The 25,696-nt window shown below is 37.3% G+C and overlaps 1 protein-coding gene across 4 annotated transcripts in view; it reads right to left on the bottom strand.

Moving 5' to 3' along the window:
* LOC131062597 (uncharacterized) overlaps positions 1-25,696 on the bottom strand; it is a 283,328-nt gene that overhangs the window by 94,299 nt on the left and 163,333 nt on the right. For 2 of the 4 annotated variants that reach the window (XM_057996285.2, XM_057996287.1), the window contains exons 10-17: positions 23,419-23,499; positions 18,340-18,451; positions 18,158-18,247; positions 17,803-17,941; positions 17,578-17,671; positions 17,377-17,439; positions 16,933-17,042; positions 4,899-5,006 (exon numbers count right to left, since the gene is read on the bottom strand). In XM_057996285.2, the coding sequence (XP_057852268.1) occupies positions 4,899-5,006; positions 16,933-17,042; positions 17,377-17,439; positions 17,578-17,671; positions 17,803-17,941; positions 18,158-18,247; positions 18,340-18,451; positions 23,419-23,499 (797 nt within the window). Of the gene's footprint in view, positions 1-4,898; positions 5,007-16,932; positions 17,043-17,376; positions 17,440-17,577; positions 17,672-17,802; positions 17,942-18,157; positions 18,248-18,339; positions 18,466-23,418; positions 23,500-25,696 lie in introns of those variants that run through there. The other 2 variants (XM_057996286.2, XR_009358193.1) reach the window with 2 other exon arrangements.

Raw genomic sequence — 25,696 nt, 5'->3', positions numbered from 1 at the left:
TTTTAGGCAATCAAATGTTAATCTAGTTACTTAAATTATAATCAGACTAAGAATAAGCAGAAATAATAATAAAAGCACACAACACAAGACACAAGTACCTTGGAAAACCTCCCTCTTGGAGGAAAAACCCAGCATCAAAGATTCAGATCAGATCCTTATTTATAAGCAGATTACATGAATCAGATTACTTATCTGATTGAGTGCCAATCTAGGGCAGACTGAACCTAGAATATGCAGCTGTAGTATGACTTCAGGGAGAGCAGAATATCGACACCACTAGAAGAGGGAGATCACTAAAGTATAGCGCACCACCTTACCCAACAAGTTGTCCAATGGATTCGCTCTCTAACATGCCAGATTCGCTGACTGTTCTTGCATAAGGCTGATAGGACTTGATGAGGATGTGGTTGTGTAGAATGAATCTTGTTTATATACAAGATTCATGCTCAAGTTTTCCCAAGTCGGCTTTTCCCAAATTCCCTTTATTTTACATATTTAATTTGCACTTTTGGCACCCAAATTTGGGGCCTACATAACTTGCAAGATGAGGCACATGAACCACACGTTACATTTGGGCCCAGCCCTATTAGACATAAATCACTTTAACCTTATTACAATAAGATAATATTTTAATTGCCAAACGGTATCATTAAAATATGATCCGAACTAGCTAATCATTTCAACACTCTCAACCTGATTCGATGGTACCCAGATCTAAGATCTATCTTAGAAAAGTAAAATGCACCATGCAACTCATCCAACAACTCATCGAACTTGGGAATGGTGTATCTATTGTTTATTGTCTTCTTGTTCAAGGCACAATAGTCAATTCACATTCTTAAGGTCCCATCCTTCCTCACCAAAACAAAAGAAGCAAAGAGACTCAAACTGGGCCTGATGTGATCCATATTTAACAACTCCTTGATGGCTTTCTCAATCTCATCTTTGAACTTCTATGGATGTCTCTAAGGAGTTGTGATTACTGACTTTGCTCCGAATTCAATTGTATGCTCAAACCCTCTATCTAGATGTCTCCCTAGAGGAATCTCGCTGAAAACCAAAATGTGCCTATCTAGCACTTTCAAAATATGATCGTGATAGTGCTTAGGGCTATCATTAGAAGATTTGGAAGAAATCAAACATTCAGCTACCCAAGCAACATCTTTGTGTCTAAAAATGACCTCCATCCTCTTCGCTAAAACAACTTTGCCTGCAGCATTGAACATTCCCCTTAAGACCACCTTCTGGCCATCAACCTTGAATGAGAACTCCATTTTTCTGAAACTTTGAGAGTATTTATCAAGGGAATGCATCCACTGAATGCCCAAAATATCAGCAACTTCTCTTAACTTAAGCACATAAAAATTATCGGTAACAATATAGTTGCCTAGAGCAATACTCAACTGCGCAACCTTTCATAGACATCACATTTGATAGCCATCATCCACCATAACATAAAATCCCTCATGCTCCTCGGTTGGAAGGCCTCTCTTAGCAACTAAGGCAAAATCTAAGAAATTGTGAGTAGCCCCACTGTCAAGTAACACGATCACTCGCTGACCCCATAAGACTCCACGCACCCAAAAAGTATTGTATCAAGGTGTACCAGACAAAGCAGCAAAAGTTCCACATTTCACAACCTTAGGTGGTTGTTTATGCTTCTGAAGTAGCTCCTAATCTGACTCATTGGGATCATTGTCCTGACTTTGTTTTGTCTTTCCTTCCTTCTCATTATCAAAAACCACTTCAATATAATGCACCTTACCCTTACCAAGACACATGTGCCCTGGTTCCCATGGTTTCTTACAAATGAAACACAATTTCTTCTTTGTAATTCATTATAAGCTTCATAATCAAATATGTCTCACATAGGCCACTCTTTATGTAAGGGCTTTTTACCTTTGTCTTTCTGAGATGAGGACCCCATGGACTGAAATTTAGTCTTATTAGTAGCAGAATCCATGTCCCTCACCTTTTTGATGGCTTCCTAAAGAGTGCTGGGGCTAAAGGCTTTTATCCATCCATCAAACCATCCATAAACAACACAATCAACCTCCTTTCTGATAGGTCAGTGACTAATATAGATAATCTTTGAATATTAGCAATATATGAGTCTACTGAACTCCATTGCTTCAGTTGGGCTAACTCTTGGAAATGAAGTTTACGATCTTCTTATCAAACCTTTCTTTGAGTCTCTTAGTGAGCTTTACATAGGATGTGATCTGAGCATGTCCAATGGTGAACATTCCATGATGCCACCATTCATGTGTGACTCCATCAAAGTGAATAGCAGCATACTTTATTGCTTCTTCTTCAAGCATGGGATTGAGCTGGAAGTAAGTGTTTACTTTTTGAACCCATGCTCTTGCAATAGTCTTCCCTGAACCATCAAAGAAAGGGAAGCTAAGTTTTCCAATATTCCTCTCCAGATCATTGTTATGCTCTCTATAGCCCCTGTTAGGCAAATCCCTCATCTTGAGATCCATATAATCACAATGGGATATATCATGCTGAAATTCAAGGCCTTCATCAACCTGGTTTTGTCTAAACTGATCTTTCAAATCAGTCAACATGGGCTCAGTTGCAACTCTACGCTAATTTGTTGTCCTATTATTCACCAAGTTGTCACCTTGTCCATTTCCTCCATAATTCCCACCATTGTTGTTGTTATTGTTGATTGAGTTTTGTGCCAACCTTTCTGCGATCAGAGCTAGTTGATGATTTTCTCTATGATGTTCTGCAATAAAATTATGTACACCTACCATAGGATCTCCTCCTGTCCCTCTATCTCCCATATTTCCTTCTCCCTGTTCACTACTAACTGTAATTGAGTTAGGACTGCTTGCACCGCTGCTAGAAGAACCTTGATGAACATCCAATATGTCAGAAACAATTTCACCTTTCGGTGCTTGAAGGGGCTGCCACTGTCTTCTTTTCTCTCTGTTATAGTATCTCCTTTCTCTCTCACTCATAGACACAGGCAGGCATAAAGACGAGCTCTGATACTAATAAATTATCCCCTTACAATTTTTCGTCAAATTTCACTTTCAACTCATGTAATTCAAATAGTGCATAGGTTTCAGGTTTGCTTGAGTAGAATTGTTTCAGAATTTATGGATTGATGCGTTTGATGTTTAATACATTCAACAGTGCATTTGGCAATAATGTGCTGCATTACATGAACAGAAATAGAATGAATAAATGCAGACAGAATCAGAACTTAGAATAATGTATGATCTGACCTCTTAAAGAAGCAAAGATTGGAATCTCATGAATATTGAAGCTCAGCATATATATGATAGGAAAAATGTTAATGGTCAGTGTTGAAAATTGTTGACATTAATATGCAACTGATAACATGGGTCTACAGATAGTTATGCAATACAACTCCCAGACTTAAGCCACAAACTTGCTATAGATATGTGATTCGATGTATTAAATAAACACCCGATTTGCAGCTTAACTCTAGCTATATTATGCCACAAAGATTAGAAGATCACACCAAAGATTAATCGCACAAATACCACACGCCAAGGAGTATGCTGCACAAGAAAGAGAATTCACAAGTCAGTAGATTTCACGTTGGTACTGTGTAGAATTAACCCAAGTCAATCTTAGCAATGCCCAACTATCATGACTGCCGCCTTCAACACCACAACACCCTTCAAATATTTCAGGAGCTCACGACGATGAGAGGAGATATCCATGCTACAAGGAAAGTATACCCACTCCAAATAAAACACCACCTTGCACACAGAGCTTCGTCCCTGCAAGATGATGGCTGCCACTCAACACATAATTCATGCTTAGTGAACAAGGAACCCATGTATGTAATCGGTCAGTTCTCAGCAAGACAGGATCCTCTGCCAAACTCAGGGAATAAAACCGTGAAACTGCTCACAATAAGAAGTCATTCCATCTTCTTCAGTGAACTTGGATATTAAAGTCCCATGCCAAGAATATAAAATCGCCACTTCACAAAATTGGATATTTCTTGCAGATGCAATGTGAAATGTCAGAAGTAATATCTCCAACAGACTAGCTAGGATAGGTAGTTGCACTACCGAAACCAGCAAACCCTTGGGTTTTTGTCCTCAGGTACAAGCTTCAAAAAGCTCTCCAAATCAATATGAAACATAAACCAAGCATGCCCAAATGAAGCCCAAACTTTCTCTGTTATAGCCACTGAAGACACCCTTTGACCTTCCTTCGTTTTTAACTCTTAAATTTCCCTCCTTTTTATTTTAAATTTGAACTTGAGGGACAATAATAATAAAGTGACTTTATTAAATTTTCACTTAATCAACTTCAGAATCAGTTTAATATTTTATTAAATTAATTAAATAATATTACCCTTATGATTGACTTTTGACAGATAATATTAGATAATTAGATTAATTAATCCCCTTAAACCCAACTATAGCCACCAAGAATCAAATAGGCTAATAAGTCCTCCATGTGTGCTAAGCGGAAGGGGGCATTACAAATAATATAGCTAACAACCGTCATCTACATTTATTAATGGAGAAATTACTGATTCAGCAACTTACCCTAAAGATTGCATTGAACATTTGGAACTCTACCCCAACAAAATGTAGACTAAATTCAATTCAACTTTTACCTTCACAATTAAATATGTTACTAGATATTATTCTTGTAAACTAATATGGCAAATAAATTGCCATTAATGGGAGAGAGATTTATTAAAACATGGTTATTTACCACCAGTTTGACTTTATTGAGTATTCACACAATAGCTTGTAGCTCTTTTTCCTTCAAAAATCAATCTAAAACTTCAGAAAGACAATTCAATTGTTTATTTATAATCTGTTTTCTCTAAATTAGAAATGAGTCATAAAGCTATAATTTCTCTAGACAACAATTAAATAAGAAAGTACCAGTGGTGTCTCTCCCTCATCTGAGTCTGCAAGAACATGTCCAGATATTAACAAAAGCCAGTGAAGCTCCTCCATAATACAAGTGAGATCAGTTCCTGCACTCCTTCCCTGCGAGTACAAAATCAAATATTCTGCACATATTAGTTTTTAATTAATAAATTTACAATAGAAAAGAGAAGCAACTAACATGAACACTATCTATTTAGGGGTCAGTTTACAACATCAATAAGACTTTCATACCAGCCCAAAGAACAATTTTAAACCCTGATAAACAAAATTTTATTTTAATTATAATGTCTAAATTACCAAGATAGGGATAGGGATATTAATACAGCAGTTTTGCAGAGATCTGTGGATACACACACACACACATATATATAAATATATGAGCAATATGCTATCAAAGGGGGTAGCTCCCAATCATTGGAAATAAAAACAGAAAACAATCCTCTGGTCAAAGAAGCAGAAATGTATTCAAAACATTTAAAAGTTTACATTAAATATGACGAACAGCAGACCTTGCTTTGCTTATTGCAGTCTTACCTTTTACTCCTCTGAAAGATGCTCTTATATATATTAAAAAAATATATATATATAGAGACAGAGACAGAGACAGAGACAGAGACAGAGATTTAAACAAGTTCTACATGATGTAGTGAGTGGAAACATTGCACTAGTCATACATACTGTGAAGTAAGATTGATTAAATTTAACCAAACTGAATCACAATATCTGTTCATGATCCAATTTCAATGAACAACTACTAGAATGTGCATATAAGCCTAAACTATTGTCTTTCTGTTACGTGCATGCAAGCAAAAAGGGAATACATGTTGTAGTTACCAAAATTGGACTCAGCATAATAGACTTGGCAGGGTGATTTTGGAATTAAACTACACCCAGTAAATTAAAAAAACCGTGAAATATAGAAATGTTTTAAGGAATTAAAAAAATTTCCATCCACTCCTCTCTAAATCAACTTTCAAGACATAAAAACCTAAACAAAATCACTTGATAATATATATATATACAAAACTTATGGATTACTATAATGAGTGTATCATAAACAAAAATCTCAACATGAAGTCACCAACTATAGTAGAGAGGACCATGTAACCTAGGCCCAACATTACTAGTGCTACAATGGGTCCTATGTCCATGTCTCATATAGGTCTGTGATACTCCTGCAGCCATAACAACATTACTTGGGATCAAAATTGACTCAGCAAAACAAAAGTACACTTGTAATTCAATTACTCAGTATTTAATTGTGAAAATTTTGAGAAATCAAGAAATGTTGATAAACTCGTAAAAAAAGGAAAAATGCACTCGGTTTTGAGTAGATAATATGCGGTTGAGTCCAATCCTCAGGATTTGCAAGTCTGGTAAGTCTGACAGACTCACATGGACTTGCACCAAAATCTATAGGCCTTGCTTGGCCAGGCTTGGCTCAGGACTCAACGCGTCTCATAACACTGATATAAGTACAAGAAACACCTAGAGATGCCTCTAGTAAGTCTAAAATCTACCCTAAAAGTGTTGTTTTTCATTGGGGGTTACACCATTAACACCTAATACAGCTGCCAAAGCACCAGCACAGCTACCAACACACACAACTGAACAGAACCCAAAAATCTGGATGGTAGGAAAGGAAACCAAATGAAAGAAAATAGGAAATGAAGTAAAAAGTCCTATCTATCGGTAATATTATTCTAAACTTTAGTTTCTCCATTGTTCGATGTTAATTCCCTACAATTATTTTCAAATTTTAAATTTTCTGTTGTTCTCGTCAATGAATGAATCTGTGCCCATCAGCTATACACAGAGACGTGTCCCCTGCATTTTTGGCCCCTCTCCCCATCCTAAGGATGGAGGATGCCTTGAGGATGTTTCCAAGGCATCCCCAAAATGTCTCTGTTTTTATAAGGGATGTCCCCGATTGGAAGGAACATTTTGGAAATGACAAGGGGACAGCTGCCATCTCCATGACACATTGGGGACAAATAAGACATCCCCAAAATGTCTGAGGGATGGCCAACCGTTCCCTTTATTCCATTTTTGCTTCAGCACCACCTATATCATTGATTTTTTCTCACATCTAACACCTTGTGCAGCTTATCATTGCTGCCCCTCAAACATTTGGGCTGTTGAGCTGAGTTCAAGAAATCAAAATTTGTTTTCCATCATTATGTTTTACAGTTGTTACAGTTGTTGACATTTGTAGTGCAAACCGGTAGCCTTTGGGCATTTTGGTATATGCAGTACTACTATTTTTCATACAGATCCGCCCGTCCCGAAAACTTGGTGGAACATAAGTGCCCATATGTTTCAGCATAGTGCACAAACATACTCCTACATCTCCACACCCATGTTTGCTGGTAACACAAGGTGTGTGTGTGTGTGTGCGTGTATGGGCATCTGTGGGCATGTGTGGACATGTGGGCATGTGTGGACATGTGTGCAACTGGGCGTGTGTGCCCAAGTGCGTGTGAATGGGGGCGTGTGGGTGTCAGCGTGTGTGTGTGGGCTTGTGCGTGTGCGTGTATTTGTCCATATGCGTGTGCGTGTCCGTGTCCGTGTGTGTGTGCATGTGTGTCCCCTTTGTCGTCCCCTTCTATCCCCAAAACATATCCACCCATCCAAAAAACTTGGTGGGACATAGGTGCCCATATGTTTCAGCATAATGCACATACATACTCCTACATGTACACACCAATTTTTGCTGGTAACACGAGGTGCCTTATTACCCTACCTTGCATGCCTTGACACCTGCAAAACTTAGGAAACTAGATTATAACAGGGAACAAATATTTCAAAGAATCCATTCATCATCATATGAAACTGAGGTTAAAATTGGTGGCCAACACTGTAAGGTCCTGGCAGCATTTACCAAAGCAGAATTTCCTACATGTCTCTGTTTATGTCTATTTTGTAAACTCGAATAATAATTATACAGATGAACTACAAACTGATTAAATCCCAATAATTAGTATGGCATTGGTTGGATGAATATAGCAAATTGTTAATAAAATAATCACATGATAAACACTCAGAGGTCTTCTTTGTAGGTAATAGGCTGTGGAACTGTTATTACATTCACCATAAACATTGTATTTTGTAACGAAATCAGCCAGACTAAGATCAAAAAATACCATCACTAAGGTATATCAAATTTTTCAAAATTACTTTCTGGCCGCATTGAAGGAGGTATGTGTATGATATTATATAAATGACATTTCTCAAAACATATCTATACCTTAGCAGCACCATACTCGAAAACCCCACAATTACTTCCATGTAATCACAATCCCCCATAGGTGTTGTGATATTACAAAAGATTTTCAAAAGGTACTTTTTATTATTTTGTATTTATTTTTAGGGCTCCTTTTTCTAAGTTGTGAGCTTCGCCTGTTTGAGGCCCCTAACACAAACCAGGTTTCGAGTGGTTCCTGGTTCGTGTTGGGTCCGTGCTTGGTTTGGCCAAGGTTCCTCCTTACCAATATGGTGATGAGTATCATGAATGTGCTGAAGTTGAAGCTTGGCCTGATGAGCTATCAACTTGGCTTGCTTGGCTCTTGCCAACCATCCTTCATTCATCCTCTGACATTGCTCTATATCAGCTGTCCCAAAATGCACAAAATCTGATTTATGATGGATTGTATTATTCACATTATCATAACCCATGATTGCACCATGTGTACCTTCAAGTCTAGAAAGCAAATCATTATTCTCTTCTTGACCAAAGGCTGCCATATCTTGAAGAAGAGAAGTTATATCACTTTTGTTATGAACCTCGTGGGGTGGCTCGAATGACATGCTAGAGGCTGTTGATTGGCCAAGTTCAACATACACCTCCCCTATCAAGATAGACTCACACACATCCGTCAAACTCTCCTTGGAACCATCACCATTAGACACATTTTCTGTTTTGTTCCCATCTTCTAAGGTCTGATTTGACTCATTATGACATGTATCTTCAATATCAAAAGCATCAGTAACACCCAAACAATGAGTGTTTGCATGAGATGACCCCTCACAGCCATCATCCTCATGCACCAAAGCATCGAAATCTTGATTACGCTCAGTAGCAAGACTGCTGTCATAAAAGTCAGGGCTGCTATGGTTTGTTTTCCCCTTGCATCCCTCTTGTTTAACACTCATATACTGCGCGCCAACTGTAGGAGTCCATCCTACAACTTCCTCTTCATGTGCCATGACCTTTGAATCATCATTGTGTTCATATGAAGGACTGCCATTATAAAAATCAGAATGGTTGCCATACCTTTGTGACATGTTTTCAACATTCATAGGTACCACTTCATCCCTTCTAGCATGTTCATCAAATTCCTCATAGACATTTTTACAAACCTCATTTATGGATGAGTCAATCAGTTCTTCTCTTTTTATTTGCAGCTGATATGAATTCATAGCATCTTCAGCTTCATCCAGAATACCCATAAATTGGGTGAAGCTAAGCATATCCTGTAACGTTTTTGGAAGGGAGCAATACCCATGATAGTTGCTTATGACTATATCATTGAATGTCTTAACAGGGGGCCTCCTTGTACTTTTAGATGTAGTTGTACCTCTAGTGTGTCTTTGAAGGTGTTTGATCAAATTCCCTTCCTGCTTGTTTATTTTTACATAACCCTATCATGATGATTCTTTTTAAGTCCAACTCAAAACCAAATCCAATCACACCAAGTGAATGCAATTACCACCCCATAGGCTGGCAGGATTATGCTCTGATACCACTGAAAGATCCCAAATGGATCCTTTTGCTGTTGCTGCTGTAAATTCTCAATTAAACATACTATATTTATGTAATTTTCCGGTGATCTTATACAATAGACAGAAGTTGCAGAAAGGGATTGTTTCTTTTTGGGTTTTGATGTTATAAGTAAAGTAATTGATAAATAGCAACAACTATGAAATAAAACAGTAAACAATGTTCATATGTAAGAACACTTAAGCAATCTGAAAATACTGCAAATCATACCAGGCAAATAACCTAGTTTTGTATTCAGCAAGAATCCATACATTTATTTGGAGTTGTTCTCAATCTGGATTGATGCCAGATGGAGGAATATTACTGGCAAGGAACAAGGAAGACCAAATAAGCTGAATACAACCCTTCAAGCTAACATACAAACAAGGCGTGGTTACAAAGGAGGCGTGTAAGCTACAACAAATCACGTGCCAGCTGAAATAGACTAGCCGCCCTATTGAAACCCCCAATATGCATGCTAAATCCTCAGGACAAGAAGATGTGTCTTCTACCTCTGACAATCTTTGTGCAATCCTGGATAAATCCACTGTCAACTCCTACTGAGGGCTATGTCCCAGCAAGCTCAAACCTGGGGTTTGCGTCCCAGACCAAAATCACTCTTCCAGAGCAATTCCCAAATTTGCAAGTTTCAAAATGATCAAAGATGCTATCAATTAGGTTTTCATCTCCTTATAACTCCTTTCCCTTTGCAAGTCGAACCCTAAAGAATAATAAAGCTTGCGCTTTATAATTAAAGTGACACTTTCCCAATTATGGCGTCAAACTATAGAAAAATATCACTTTATTGCAAATAAATAGCTTCAAGCATCCAAAAAGACTCTGGGAGGTGAGAATCATGTAGCAAATTTCAAGACCTTTCCAACGAGCTATAACACATAGGCATATCAAACCAGATGAAGCCAAAAACCCCTTATTAATCCGAAATGGCTATATACATAGCCTTATTTTAATTTATTTAATCGCTGACTTAGGAAATATTTAAATATATTAAAATATTTCCATAGATCCAATAATAGCCCAAAATAACCAACCAAACATGAATCTGACTTCGTCACCTGTCTGTGACTGATGCCGGACAAGATGGGCCAACTGGCAGTCCCCTCCCTAAAATCTAGGGATACTCCTAGAAACTAGGAAACACACCCAATCTTCCTGAAACTGAAACCACGGTATGGTTCCGTGGAACCTCAAATATGGAAACTGCCACAACCTCCTAAAAAGTAGGGAATCGCCCTAAAAAGTAGGAACCTCTCACCAAACACCTGTAACTGCTCAAAAGGATCCTGCTCTAGTCCTTGGTCCCCCAAGTGGTCATTCAGTCAACTGCCAGTTCTCCCTAAAAAAAAGGAACTGTCGTCTGAAGGTCCAAAATGGCTCACAGAGCCCCTGCAAAACTCCATGACCCTCAGAATGAGTCCCCTAAGCATGTCATTGACCTACGAGAGCTCGAATGGTAGGTCAACCCCTGCTCATCTCATGTCACCTAGAAAAGGGGGCATTACAAATCTTCCCTTCCCGAAGATTGCTTGCCCTCAAGCAATCTGCACCTGCACGCTGAAAACCAATTCACTGGATCCCATATCAATCTGATAAATGTTGCTTCACCCAACCGCTGCCCTACTCTGATATAAACATTTTTATACCCAAAGTGAAACAACTCATCATGGATCCACTGAAGAAATACACCACACATGTCAATACCAGGATCGTAAATCTTTGCACTATCATATCCATCCATCATGTCAATACTCATTATACTGCTGTTGTGAACCTGAACATCATCTAACCAGCTAAGAACTTCACTCCAATTGAAGCCACAAGTACTACCAACCATCAATGCTGATATGAATCCATCAATGAGCCAATTTCCAACAAGTAAAGTGTGTTGAATACATTTCCAAGACCTCCAAACAGTTGTTGTAACTTTACCTATATTTCCACATATTAATGTGCCTTCATTAAAGGTTGCTAAGTAAATGTTTTGTTGAGCCATGTAACAAATGAAATCCCTTACATGCTGATCTTCATAGCCAACTGTCAAATCTAAGAAAACTGAGTCACCAATCAATAAGTACAACGCTGCCTTATCATATGAAAGAGGTGACAAAATGAAAGGTGCATTGGGAACACCTTCTATGCCAATAAAGGATAGCTCATTAATGGCTGGTCCATTATGAGCCTCATTATCAATTCCATTACAACCATGAAAAAAATAACCAATATCAGCTGAAAAATCAGAATTAGATAGCTCGTGTTCCTCCTTACCAATATGGTGATGAGTATCATGAATGCGTTGAAGTTGAAGCTTGGCCTGATGAGCTATCAACTTGGCTTGCTTGGCTCTTGCCAACCATCCTTCATTCATCCTCTAAGATTGCTCTATATCAGCTGTCTCAAAATGCACAGAATCTGATTTATGATGTATTGTATTATTCACATTATCATAACCCATGATTGCACCATGTGTACCTTCAAGTCTAGAATGCAAATCATTATTCTCTTCTTGACCAAAGGCTGCCATATCTTGAGGAAGAGAAATTCTATCACTTTTGTTATGAACCTCGTGTGGTGGCTCGAATGACATGCTAGAGACTGTTGATTTGCCAAGTTCATTCATCCTCTGAGATTTGCTCTATATCAGCTATCCCAAAATGCGCAAAATCTGATTTATGATGGATTGTATTATTCACATTATCATAACCCATGATTGCACCATGTGTACTTTCAAGTCTAGAATGCAAATCATTATTCTTTTCTTGACCGAAGGCTGCCATATCTTGAGGAAGAGAAGTTATATCACTTTTGTTATGAACCTCATGGGGTGGCTCACATGACATGCTAGAGGCTGCTGATTTGCCAAGTTCAACATACACCTCCCCTATCAAGATAGACTCACACACATCCGTCAAACTCTCCTCGGAACCATCACCATTAGGCATATTTTTTGTTTTGTTCCCATCTTCTAAGGTCTGATTTGAAAAATCAGACTCATTATGACATGTATCTTCAATATCAAAAGCATCAGTAACACCCAAACAATAAGTGTTTGCATGAGATGACCCCTCACAACCATCATCCTCATGCACCAAAGCATCGAAATCTTGATTATGCTCAATAGCAAGACTGCTGTCATAAAAGTCGGGGCTGCTATGGCTTGTTTTCCCCTTGCATCCCTCTTGTTTAGCACTCATATATTGCGTGCCAACTGTAGGAATCCCTCCTACAACTTCCTCCTCATGTGCCATGACCTTTGAATCATCATTGTGTTCATATGAAGGACTGTTGTTATAAAAATCAGAATGGTTGCCATACTTTTGTGACATGTTTTCAACATTCATAGGTACCACTTCATCCCTTGTTGCATGTTCATCAAATTCCTCATAGAGATTTTTACAAACCTCATTTATGGATGAGTCAATCAGTTCTTCTCTTTTTATTTGCAGCTGATATGAATTCATAGCATCAATCAGTTCTTCTCTTTTTATTTGCAGCTGATATGAATTCATAGCATCTTTAGCTTCATCCGGAATACCCATAAATTGGGTGAAGGTAAGCATATCCTGTAGCTTTTTTGGAAGGGAGCAATACCCATGATAGTTGCTTATGACTATATCATTGAATGTTTTAACAGGGGGCCTCCTTGTACTTTTAGATGTAGTTGTACCTCTAGTGTGTCTTGAACTCTTTGAAGGTGTTTGATCAAATTCCCTTCCTGCTTGTTTATTTTTACATAACCCTGTCATGATGATTCTTTTTAAGTCCAAATGAAAACAAAATCCAATCACACCAAGTGAATGCAATTACCACCCCACAGGCTTGCCAGATTATGCTCTGATACCACTGAAAAATCTCAAATGGATCATTTTGCTGTTGCTGCTGTAAATTCTTAATTAAACATACTATATTTATGTTATTTTCCAGTGAGCTTATAGAATAGACAGAAGTTGCAGAAAGGGATTGTTTCTTTTTGGCTTTTGATGTTATAAGTAAAGTAATTGATAAATAGAAACAACTATGAAATAAAATAGTAAACAATGTTCATATGTAAGAAGACTTAAGCAATCTGAAAATACTGCAAATCATACCAAGCAAATAACCTAGTTTTGTATTCAACAAGAATCCATACATTTATTTGGACCTGTTCTCAATCTGGATTGATGCCAGATGGAGGAATATTATTGGCAACGAACAAGGAAGACCAAATAAGCTGAATACAACCCTTCAAGCCAATATACAAACAAGGCGTGGTTACAAAGGAGGCGTGTACGATACTGCAAATCACGTGCCAGCTCAAATAGACTAGCCGCTCTATTGAAACCCCCAATATGCGCGCTGAATCCTCACGACAAGAAGATGTGTCTTGTACCTCTGACAATCTATGTGCAATCCCAGATAAATCCACTGTCAACTCTTGCTGAGGGCTATGTCCCAGCAAGCTCAGACATGGGGTTTGCGTCCTAGACCAAAATCACTCTTCCAGAGCAATTCCCAAATTCGCAAGTTTCAAAATGATCAAAGATGCTATCAATTAGGTTTTCATCTCCTTATAACTCCTTTCCCTTTGCAAGTCAAACCCTAAAGAATAATAAAGCTTGCGCTTTATAATTAAAGTGACACTTTCCCAATTATGGCATCAAACTATAGAAAAATATCACTTTGTTGCAAATAAATAGCTTCAAGCGTCCAAAAAAACTCCAGGAGGTGAGAATCATGTAGCAAAGTTCAAGACCTTTCCAACGAGCTATAACACATAGGCATATCAAACCAGATGAAGCCAAAAACCCCTTATTACTCCGAAATGGCTATATACATAGCCTTATTTTAATTTACTTAATCGCTAACTTAGGAAATATTTAAATATATTAAAATATTTCCATAGATCCAATAATAGCCCAAAATAACCAACCAAACATGAATCTGACTTCGTCACTTGTCTGTGACTGATGCCGGACAAGATGGGCCAATTGGCAGTCCCATCCCTAAAATCTAGGGATACTCCTAGAAACTAGGAAACACACCCAATTTTCCTGAAACTGAAACCATGGTATGGTCCCGTGGAACCTCAAATATGGAAACCGTTACAACCTCCTAAAAAGTAGGGAATCACCCTAAAAAGTAGGAACCTCTCTCCAAACACTTGTAACTGCTTACAAGAATCTTGCTCTACTCCTTGGTCCCCCAAGTGGTCATTCAGTCAACTGCCAGTTCTCCCTAAAAAATAGGAACTGTCATCTGAAGGTCCAAAATGGCTCACAGAGCCCCTGCAAAGCTCCATGACCGTCAGAGTGAGTCCCCTAACCATGTCATTGACCTACGGGAACTCAAATGGTAGGTCAACCCCTACTCATCTCATGTCACCTAGAAAAGGGGACATTACACCTAACACAAACCGGGTTTCGAGTGGTTCCTGGTTCGTGTTGGGTCCGTGCTTGGTTCGGCTAGGGTTCACCCCAGGGGCCTTGGGGTCCCTGTAGGTTCGTGGTTACAAACCCACAGGGAACCCAAGGCCCCTAGGGTGAACCCTGGCCGAACTCGAGAAAACCGGACCACAAACCCAAGCGACCAGCTGGGTTAAGTCACATCAAAGTGACATTAAAAAATTATTTTTTTGCCTCTTTAAATTTTTGCATCTTATATATATATATATATATGCATGTACGGACGAACCCAACCCACGAACCCAAAACACAAAAAATAATTTGCCCGAACCCACGAACCGGGTTTGCGTCCTCAAACCTGCTCCCGAACCTAAACCGGTAAATTAGTCATTTTTAAACTTTGAGGCAAAAAAAATATAGATGAAACTTATTGGCTTACCAATAAGCTTAAGGTATCTCAAAAAAAATTTAAGCTTTACTTTGAATAGATTTCTAATAGACATTTAATTTTAAACCACAATGAGATTTTTTTATCAACATTTCTCCATGTTCCCAGGATGGGGGTATGCGGATGCAAGTTTCCAAGGAAAGCAAAAAATTTCCTAAATTTTGGAACAGTGAGAGGATGGATATATATTATACACCATAATTTGCACAGAATGTACACCTAGTAAAACCAAACCCAAAATAAAATTCCATATAACATTATTGGAATATGTTATTATATAACATAAATTTTTAGTAGGCTCTCTCATTCCAGCTTTGCAATTTAATTGCCAGATCTTAGCCTTTTCACTAAGCCTCAAGCAAGATCTAGCTTGGTTTATTTGTTAAATTTTTACTGTAGATTTGAACCCTTGTGCTAGTTTGACTCTTTATTTTTATGAGGATGTTTTTTAATAATTGTGTGTGTGTGTGTGTGTGTGTGGGTGTGGGTGTGGGTGTGTAGGTGTGCTCTTTTCATAATTTAGAACTTTCTATCTTTAGGAGTTATCATGGGAACATCAAGGACACCATAGTGTTCCCCAAGGGTCCTCGATTAGGAAGCCATTCCTAGGAGACATCCTCAATGGTGAGAGGGCAACCCTATGACAACCCTAGTTTTTGATTAAAAAAGGGATGTGGCGAGAATGTTCTTTGCCCGTCTCCCCATCCCAAAAATGTCACTGGTACCCAAAATGGGGGGAAATCCCTAGCAAGAAATCTCCATGGGACTTAGGGATTTTAATTTAATGTATATCTCAACATGAGTTTAGGCAAACACATAGGGTTGCCCCTAAAAAAGTAGGCCTTGTTTCATGACAAAGTCATCTACAATTTTAGGGCTGGTTGCTTTTTACATAAACTTAGGTTAAAATAAAACAGACTTTTAAAACTCCTATGAAATTTTTAATAATTAGTACTTTAATATTAGTTTTTTACATAACACACTATAGTTGACACAGAATAATAAAAGTAGTTTTTTCTCCATTTTTAGAAATAGTAGATTATCTATTAGTTCCATAGCTTTAGCCTAATTTTCGAAATTTAAACCTGGTTAATTGAATTATTTTTATACCTTTATGACACCATGTAAATGCATGTGAGTAAAATGTTGTTATGATCTAAGAAAGAAGAATAGCTTTTGCCAATTTTTTCCCATTTTAAACCTAGTTACCTGAATTACATTTATACTTTTACAGCACCATGTAAATGCATGTCAATAAAAATGTTGTTATGATCTTAAAAAGCAGAAAGCATCACACATAGCAGTACCACAATGTTAATGCTATCAAGTGTTATTGGAGTTATGACAAGAAACAGCATTTACCTATATGCAGTAAATGAAAATTTGAATTAATGTCACAAAAAAATATTAAGAACCCACCTGATGTAGCCATGAACATCGTTCAGAAAATAGCTTTGCAAGCAAAGGTATGGTTTCCCCAGGCACAGAACGTGCAATCAGAGCATATGAACTTAATCGCTCATCTCTAGCTGGATGCAGCACATAAAACAAGGTTGAATAACACATGTTCATGATAATATGATAATCAAGAAAGTGATCCTTTCTTGCTTTGGCAAAATACAACCCTTATTCAGAGAATGACAATAGACAATTTGAAGCATGAATTATTGAGAAACTTAAAAATTCTAGATATTAGTTTTCCACAATCCATATTAGTTCTTGTGATTGCTTCTGGTTTCAATTGTGTGTGTTTTTACACATTAGCAATCACAAGAACTTAAAAATCCTTTCAAAATTGCATCACAAGAACTTAAAAATCCTTTCAAAATTGCATCAACAAGATACTAAACAAACTGCATGTACCTGCAATAGAAGCCTGTAACTCTTCAGTTGAATCACCTTCGTCATAAGCCATTTTTACAGCAGCTACATCATAGACAAAGCATCAACAAATATTATATCCTCATCAACCAGAATAAATCACTAATTGGCATGCAGACATAAGTAAACATAACTGGAGAATAAGCTAAGTAAAAAATGGTCATTATTAGCATTGGAAGGTACCTTTCAATTCAGTTTCTACTATTGTTTTGAATACTGCAACAACTGAATTAACTTCTAACTGTGAAAGAGGACCTCTCTGACTTAAATATGCTGGCTGTAAACAGCATGGTAATATGAGCCACTAATATGCCTATAAACTAGATGTGTAAATTACAAAATAATACAACAAAAATGCAGAAGGATGGAATATCAAGAATCAAACTTAGAATACAGATAACATAATACTTGCAGAAAAACAGTCCAAGTATCTAATAAGATATTCAAAGCTTCTCGACTCCACATTTCCTCCTCATCATGATTGTCCATATTGACTTTTATGACTTCACAAGTGAGGGAGGATAAGAGGATTAGGGCACTGAAATTACTGCACAATAAAGAAAAGAGTAGTTAGCATATGATTTAAACAGATACAAGAACAATAACAATATGATTATTGAATTTCATAATGCATCTTATTAAGAAAGTGAAGAAAAACAAAGAACTTTATAAACCTATTTCTAACTGGATAAATTATTAATAATGACAAAATATTAGTAAGATATTAGGTGCAAATTCAAATTATCAAAGGGGATAGTGAGACCTTGAATAGCCTTTGAGCAGTTGATCAAAAAGTGTAGGAGCTGTTAAAGATGCTACTGAAAACAATGCTCGACAGCCATCAATTAGCTCACTGTAGAAAAGAAGATAGAAACAGAGGTTTAGAAATATCAACAAGAATAGAATATTAAATTCTCACAAAAATAGGAAATGTCAAGTCATAACCTTTCACTTTTTCCAGATTTAATGGCTGCAACCACCATATGTGCAGGATTAACCCATGACATGACTCCAGAAACTACTAGCTGCAAGTGTTGCTCTTGTGTCTGTCCACTGTCTGTTTCCCAACACCTAAGTTAAAAGATAATGTATAATACAAAGATGCTTTGAAAATCAAACAGAAAAATGCTTCTAAAAAATAGATTTCAACAAGCATGTTAATCACCGTCACTCCCACTCATCATAGGTTACTATATCTTATATAATCTAAATACTTCTTATTGAAACCTAAAGGCAATAACACAATTCAAACATGATGGATTATGACAACAATTTATTTGACAATTAACAATATCTATCTGTATGAATCTAACTCCATAGGATAGAAATTTATCTGTATTAATACTGTTATGGAGTACCTGAAAAGAATATAAAGGAGAATTGCTTTATGACCAACAAGAACTACTCAAATCCACTGAAAAGATGCTCAAATTCTAAATCCACCTTTGATATCAATGGATGGAAAATATTGGTGCAAGGTTCATTGGGTACCTCTCTTTCTCTTTTTATGGTACCAACCTTCTCAATGTTCCAAAAATTCTTCTCTTAACAAGCATTCACCCATATATTAATTTGAAACCAAAACTCAAATAAAACAAAGGACTATGTGTTGCATTGCTAACCTTCTGCTAAACTATAATGAGATAAATTTCCCAATGTAAACATGACTTGAAGATGATATCATGCATCTACATGTTGAATCTCTATGGTGTAATTAACACTGAAATCATTATACAATATCCCATCCTCCTTGATTTCTTCTTCATGTCTCCAAGTGTATCTTGGCTCCGAATTATAATCCTTTTGAAGCTCAGCAACTCCTGCAATTATCTGTTTGACTTCTGTTGTCCTTGCATTAGATTCTTCTTCCTTGGGTGTGGCTGCAATAGATGACTGATTTTCTACTTTGTAGAGTGAAAAGTGAGCCAAACTTAACTCTACATTGAACTCATCAACATCTTTTCCTTGTCTTCTACAACCTTCATAGCAAGATTCCTATCTACGAGCAATTGTAAGAAATCTGATTTTATTATTTTCAGTGCATCTTTGACCATTTGCAAATTTGCAAGACTGGCTACTCCTCCAATATCTCTTTAAGTCTCCTAAATTTGGGCTTTCCAAAAGAGATCATCAATGAATTTGTGTGTGCTACCAACTCTTGCCAAAGCTTGTAGCCCTTTCTTTTCTGTGACCAAAACTTAATTCTTGCAATTCTCTAGGCCTTAGATCTATATCAGCCTATGTTACCCCAAGTTTCCAGATAGGACCGGCAAGGGATGGGGGGAAGTATTTTGGAGTTCCCAATTTTTCAGAAAATTTTTGGGGACGGCTATATGAAAATTTGGGAAAACTTTTAATATATAGGGAAAATTTTCAATATTCATATGATAACATAGATAAAGCATTTATATATACATTATAGAACCTTAATACATAACATTTGTGTTAAATTGAGAATTCTCATGACAAAGTCAAAGTCAAACAAATTAGCAAATTTCAGAAAATTCATATTGCTTTCATAATTCATTGTCAACATGCATGTGATATTAAAAAATAGCATAAAGTTACAAACTTACAACAAAATGCCCAATGGCTACAGGTTTCACTTTCAATTATAATATGAAAATTCAAAATACAAAAAAGGAAAGTACATTGTTGCCTCTAATCTGCATCTCTCAACATTGCATCAAAATTAGCATCATCATCTGAGTCATTATCACTGTGAGGGTCCGCCTCATCCAACGAAACCCCAACCAATCCCTTTGGTGCCTCCTCATCAACCTGCGCAATGTATTTGGTATCAATATTCCACAGTAAAGCTAGAGTCTATCAATACTTTGGAGTCTAAAGATCTCAAAGTCGAAGAGTACTATGCACGGCCACTAGCTTCTTCGCTCATCTAGAGGTAAGTCCATTACTCTTGATAAAGTGGATAAAGCCATATGTGGACCAATTCCTCTCTACAGCAGAAGAACTAGCAACCTATGAAAACTATGGTGTACCCTTCTTGTGCCATGTCCACCATCCAATAGGGTCAATTTGAGCTAATGTAGCTCTATCTATCCTTGCCTCTAGTTTACTAAATATTGGACCACAAAGATTTGTGAAGACTATCCATTTGTGTGCGAACTGTTCAAGACTCCTCGTTTGAATACATCTTTCGAAAGGCCTTCATTAGTTGTTCTTCTTTTACCTCTTCATCATCATATGGAGGCCACCTTCCAGCCTTTGGTGCATACCATTTGAGATTTAGAGAAAACCATGCCATATGAAATGGGGTGTTCATTATACTCCACAACACAACGGGCTTAATATGTTTCTCATATAATCCTAGATTAGGATCCTTAGCCAAAATTGTTTGCGTTACCTTTTCGTGCATGCTGTCAAAAGTCTCATATATCTTTCCAAGACTAGGAGAATCTGTATCAGCATATCTAATGACATCTACAACAGTGAGATGAAAGAGCAAATATATCTGCAAAATGGAAACAAAAAGTTCAAAAGACCCTCTACATAAGGTTTCAACACTTTTGAAGGGCACTCAAGTAGATTGGTGGCTGTCCACCTCCACCCTCAACACTTCCACACTCCGATGAGGCTGAAACCCATATATTAGTTTCAATTCTTTCCACTTCATTGTCACTACTATCATTCACATTGATGCTCGTGTTGTTTTTTTTGAGATTTTATGTTAACTTTAAACAAAAACATGAAAAATAAATAAATAATCAGACATTTCTTGCTTTAAGCTTTGAAAAAAATAAAATATAAGGATAAATGACTTAGCTCTTAGAAGAAATTGCTATCTCACTACAAATAATGCCATGAATTCAATCTCTTTTGTATCTGCTCCTTCAATACCTACTACAAAAAATTTGCTCTTCCTTCAAACCGTGTTGCAACGTTTTTCACAAATAAAAATTGCAAATGAAATGAAACGAGGCTCTTTTTCCTCGTCTAGAGCTAGCTAGGGTGTGGGGTTCCACAAAACATATTACAAACAACGCTTTTTTTTAATATCTAAGTTTTTGTTCAAGTGAAATGAATTACTCTTTGTAGGTGACTAACGAGCGTCCTTGTGACAATTGAGGGACATCACAGCCATCCCGGTCGACCATGCCCTACAATTTTTCTCCCCATCCCCACATTTTGTGTAATGTCCCCTTCATAGGGCAGTTATGTTCTAGCAAGGGTTAGCCTATTGACAGGAGTCCACGTAGGCTAATATAGTGGACAGGGGACTTACACAATGGCACAAGAGGTTTTGGGGGGCATATGATTCATTTCTGGAGTCTTGAGCCAGTTTCCTATTTTTTAGGAACGACTCCTATTTTTTAGGGAGTGACTGTTAGTTCACCCGGAGCTTGGGGAAGCATAACAGGAGACACTGAGAGCATCCCCAGTTGTACGGGAATTGTCTCCTAAATTTTAGGGAGGTTCCTATTTTTTAGGAGCAAACTAGTAGTCACCAGTGGACCCACCACGATGTCAAGAGAATTGTCAAGGAGCTAGTGGAGTGAAATTTAGTGACCAGAGACGGTTCCTTAGTCTTTGAGGAGGATCCCTATTTTTTAGGGAAGACTAGCAGTTGGAGCTCTACATCCAGTCATCACCCTGGGTACCAGTGGCACCATCAAGTTCCAGTTTGGAGGTGATTGGGTGTGATTTCAGGGAATAGATCTGAATATTTAAATAATAACTTTAATATCTTCACTTATTTAAATAAAATGTTTCAATAAAGTTATTGTATTATTATTATTATAAAAGGGGCCAAGTGGACCCCCTTGGGAGTCATGATGCCTAGGAGACATAAAGTTGTTTTAAAAAACATAATGAAATTAAACTAAGCTAGTGCATCTCCAAGAGGGTTCGAACCAAGTAAAGAGAGCATATTCCAAGGAATAACCAAAGAATATGCCAAAAATGCCTTTTGGAGGGAATTCAATCAATGAGAAGATAATAAAGTGACTTTCAGTGGGAAATTTATTATTATTCAACTCATTTTTACAGCAGCATTAGGAAATTGAGCTCTAGAGCAATGGTTTCAGCAGTGATCAAACTTCTGAGAACGAAATATCTCAAAGGATTGGGTACCTACAGGTGTGCAACTATCATCCAAAGGTACTCTTTCAGGTTTTTCTTCAACAAGACATAGAGAAGGTTCATCTACAGGCTGTTGGAGCAGACAAATACAGAGATCGGCAGCTTTGGGGAACAAGTTCAAGGTAGCCGTCAGCAGATCTGGACTGTTTAAGACCATTACCATATTATCCTTGCCTCTTCACAGCCTGCTGTACCAATAAGGGTTCATAGGCATCAAACCCTAGGTGGGATGTGGAGTTTACATGGTTTGGGAAGCTGATCCAACTTCTACATCAACTGGTAAATACAGATCAGGCATTGAGACAGCCTCTTAGGAGCTGGAATCGAGTTGTGAATGACAATTGCTACCACAGATTTACATCAGATTCATGCATGCTGTTCAGGGTATGTAACCAGCAATATGCCTAATAAAAAATTCACCAAATTTGTCAAATTACTGCCTTTGTTTACTGTATTTGGTAATCACTATTTCTATTTATTGGTATTCTTTATTCTTGCAAACACTTCAGCAAAAACATCAAAAAAAACCAAAGAAATCAGAAAATTCAGAAAACTCCAAAAAAAATCAGAAAAAACACAAAAAGCAAGCTTTCCAAAAAAATCATATTTGCATCAGCAGATTGGGGTGGTATATTACATTTTGGAGACATTTCTTGCATTTCACACCATTTTGGGGACATCCCCAAGACTTATTGAAAATAAGGATGCCTCTAAAAACCCTAAAGATGCATCCTTGGGTTTCCTTGATATCAATGATGCGACTTGGCGCACCACACAAAAAAAATTCCAAATTGTCTTCATTTGTAGGAAAAATATCACCTTCAAAATCAGCTAGCTCTCTAATTGTTGCATTGATAATTCCCTGAATAAATGGCAAGACAACACTATGCCCTAGGAATGAATCATCAAGGAAATCCATACCTTCAATTCTTGGACAATCATCTACTTCAAACCCAGCACTTTCACGAAGACTCATGTATTCCTCTTTACTTGCGAAAGCACCTGAAAAAATCAACTTTGTAATCATTTTCAGCTAAGACACCCACTTGTTGTGCATTATGGAAATTCACTTCATCTATATTTTGCATTAAGGTGCATCTTTCATATTAAATTTAGATTTAATGCTTATCTTCTTTTGTTGTCATACTTGAAAGATCAATACCAGCATTCATTCTTGACCTCCTTATATAGTCATAAAAGCCTCTTTTGTTTGGATGCTCTATTTCAAGTAACTTCAAAAATTTAACAAATGAGACATGGTCTTTGAACTCATCATGTAATTCTTGTAACTGATCAAGAATTTTGGTGTCCTTAGTTGGCAGTTGTTGACATTGATATCAACCTGCAGCTTGTATGTTGTTATTGATGATATGTTCAGTACAATGATTGCTAGAGTATGGGAAGATTGGTGTCAAATGGATGATGGTTGTAGATGCTTTGTGTTGTGGATGTCCACCTTCTTGGTGTCTAATGTCTACACTCAATATGATGTGTTAATGCTGATGTTGATAATGTGCTTGATGGCAAATATAGTATAATGGTGATCACATCATATTAAGATGATGATTAGATTCATTGAGATGAGGAAAATTAAGACAAGGATTAGATGCATTGAGATAAGTATTAGAAGCATGATGATAATATCATATTCAGTTATCATGAAGTATTTAGATGTGGATTAGAAGCATGGCAATAAAGTGGATATGGTTGTGATGATCTTGTGTATGCTACAGGATGATGGCTTATGATATTTTTGGGACATTCTGGTCCTTGGAAGATTGATGAAATAAGTAATTGCAGGAATGTATGCTGAAGACAGTTTCGAAGAATGCTCCACATTCCTCCGCATTTGATGATATGGTCTTGCAGACTTAAACGTAATATGTATGCTCTGTGGACGTTGCACTCCTATCTTTTCAAACTCCCTAGTGTTGCAACTAATGTGCTTGGTAATTGCAATTTGTTGCAAGTCTTGTTGTCTATCAGGATTGGTCCAGAAAATGCTTTGCATTTCTCCGCATCAATGTTTTTGTTGTTGCGGCTTGGAGGACATACTTGTAATGTTTGTGTTGTGTTTCAGTTCAAGTTTTAGGTGCTGAAGTGTTTTGCAAGTGTTGTTAATGATGTTACATTCATGATTAGGTCTTTTGGCCTTCCAAAATGAAGAGTTTTGTATTTGCTTGTGTTGCCCCAGCATGTTTTTGATATGACAGTGAGGAAGAAGTATTTGGGAATGTTGTTGAATGTTCAAGGAACATCCTGATGTGCACTATATGATGTTGGATGATCCCTTTGGTGTTGCATTGTGTCTGATGTAGTTGTTCAAGGTAATTTCTTTGATTTGGTTGATAGAATTCGTTCTCTTGCTTGTGGTGTATCCTTGAGTGTCACCAACACTGGAGATTGTGATAAATTGTATTTGGGTCCTGCTTTGGGTTGTGGGGATCCATATTGAGCTAATTAATTTGGAAGATATGTTTATGGGCCAACAACAAACAAGTTGAGTATCAAGTTACACCAATAGAAGTAACAGGTATGCTCTACGATAACTCCATAATAGTGTTGATAAACACTAGTGCCACAAAATGCTTTATTTCACCTAGACTACTAAGTAGATTTCCGAAAAGAACTGACTATATGGCTAATACATGGACTATAGAGTATGCCAACCAAAAGAGAGCTCAGGTAGAGCAATGTCTATTCTAAGATAGAGTTGAGCTACCAGGATTCATTACAGAGGTAAACCTTTATGTGGCTCCCTTGGGTTCCTACAATGTAATATTAAGAATGAATTGGTTAAGGGAGCATAAGGTTGTAGTGGATTGTTTCTCCAAAAACTTAGAATGCTTAGATGACTTGGGTAACAGAGTATGTTTCCAAGGAATAAAGCACAGAATTAAAGTACGGCAAATTTTCGCCATGCAAATGAAACAATGTAAAAGAGAAGGTTGCCAGATGTTTGCCATCAAGCTGGAAGAGGTTCAGGGGATTAGAAAGACAGTATACCACGACGATATGATGATGTATGATGCAACCAGACATAGTAGTGAAGGGTTGCCAGAAAAAGATAAGGAGCAGACCTTTCGGAAAGGTACCCTTATCTGCAAGATTATCAAGATGTATTTCCAAAGGAATTGGCAGGATTACCTCGTACGAGGGTGTTTGACTTTTCTATAGACTTAGTACCAGGAGCCGAACC

Source organism: Cryptomeria japonica, chromosome 6 (assembly GCF_030272615.1).
Source record: "Cryptomeria japonica chromosome 6, Sugi_1.0, whole genome shotgun sequence".
Classification (NCBI taxonomy): Eukaryota; Viridiplantae; Streptophyta; class Pinopsida; order Cupressales; family Cupressaceae; genus Cryptomeria; species Cryptomeria japonica.
Note: the sequence above shows the minus strand (reverse complement) of the source record. Positions and strands in the feature narration are given on the sequence as shown.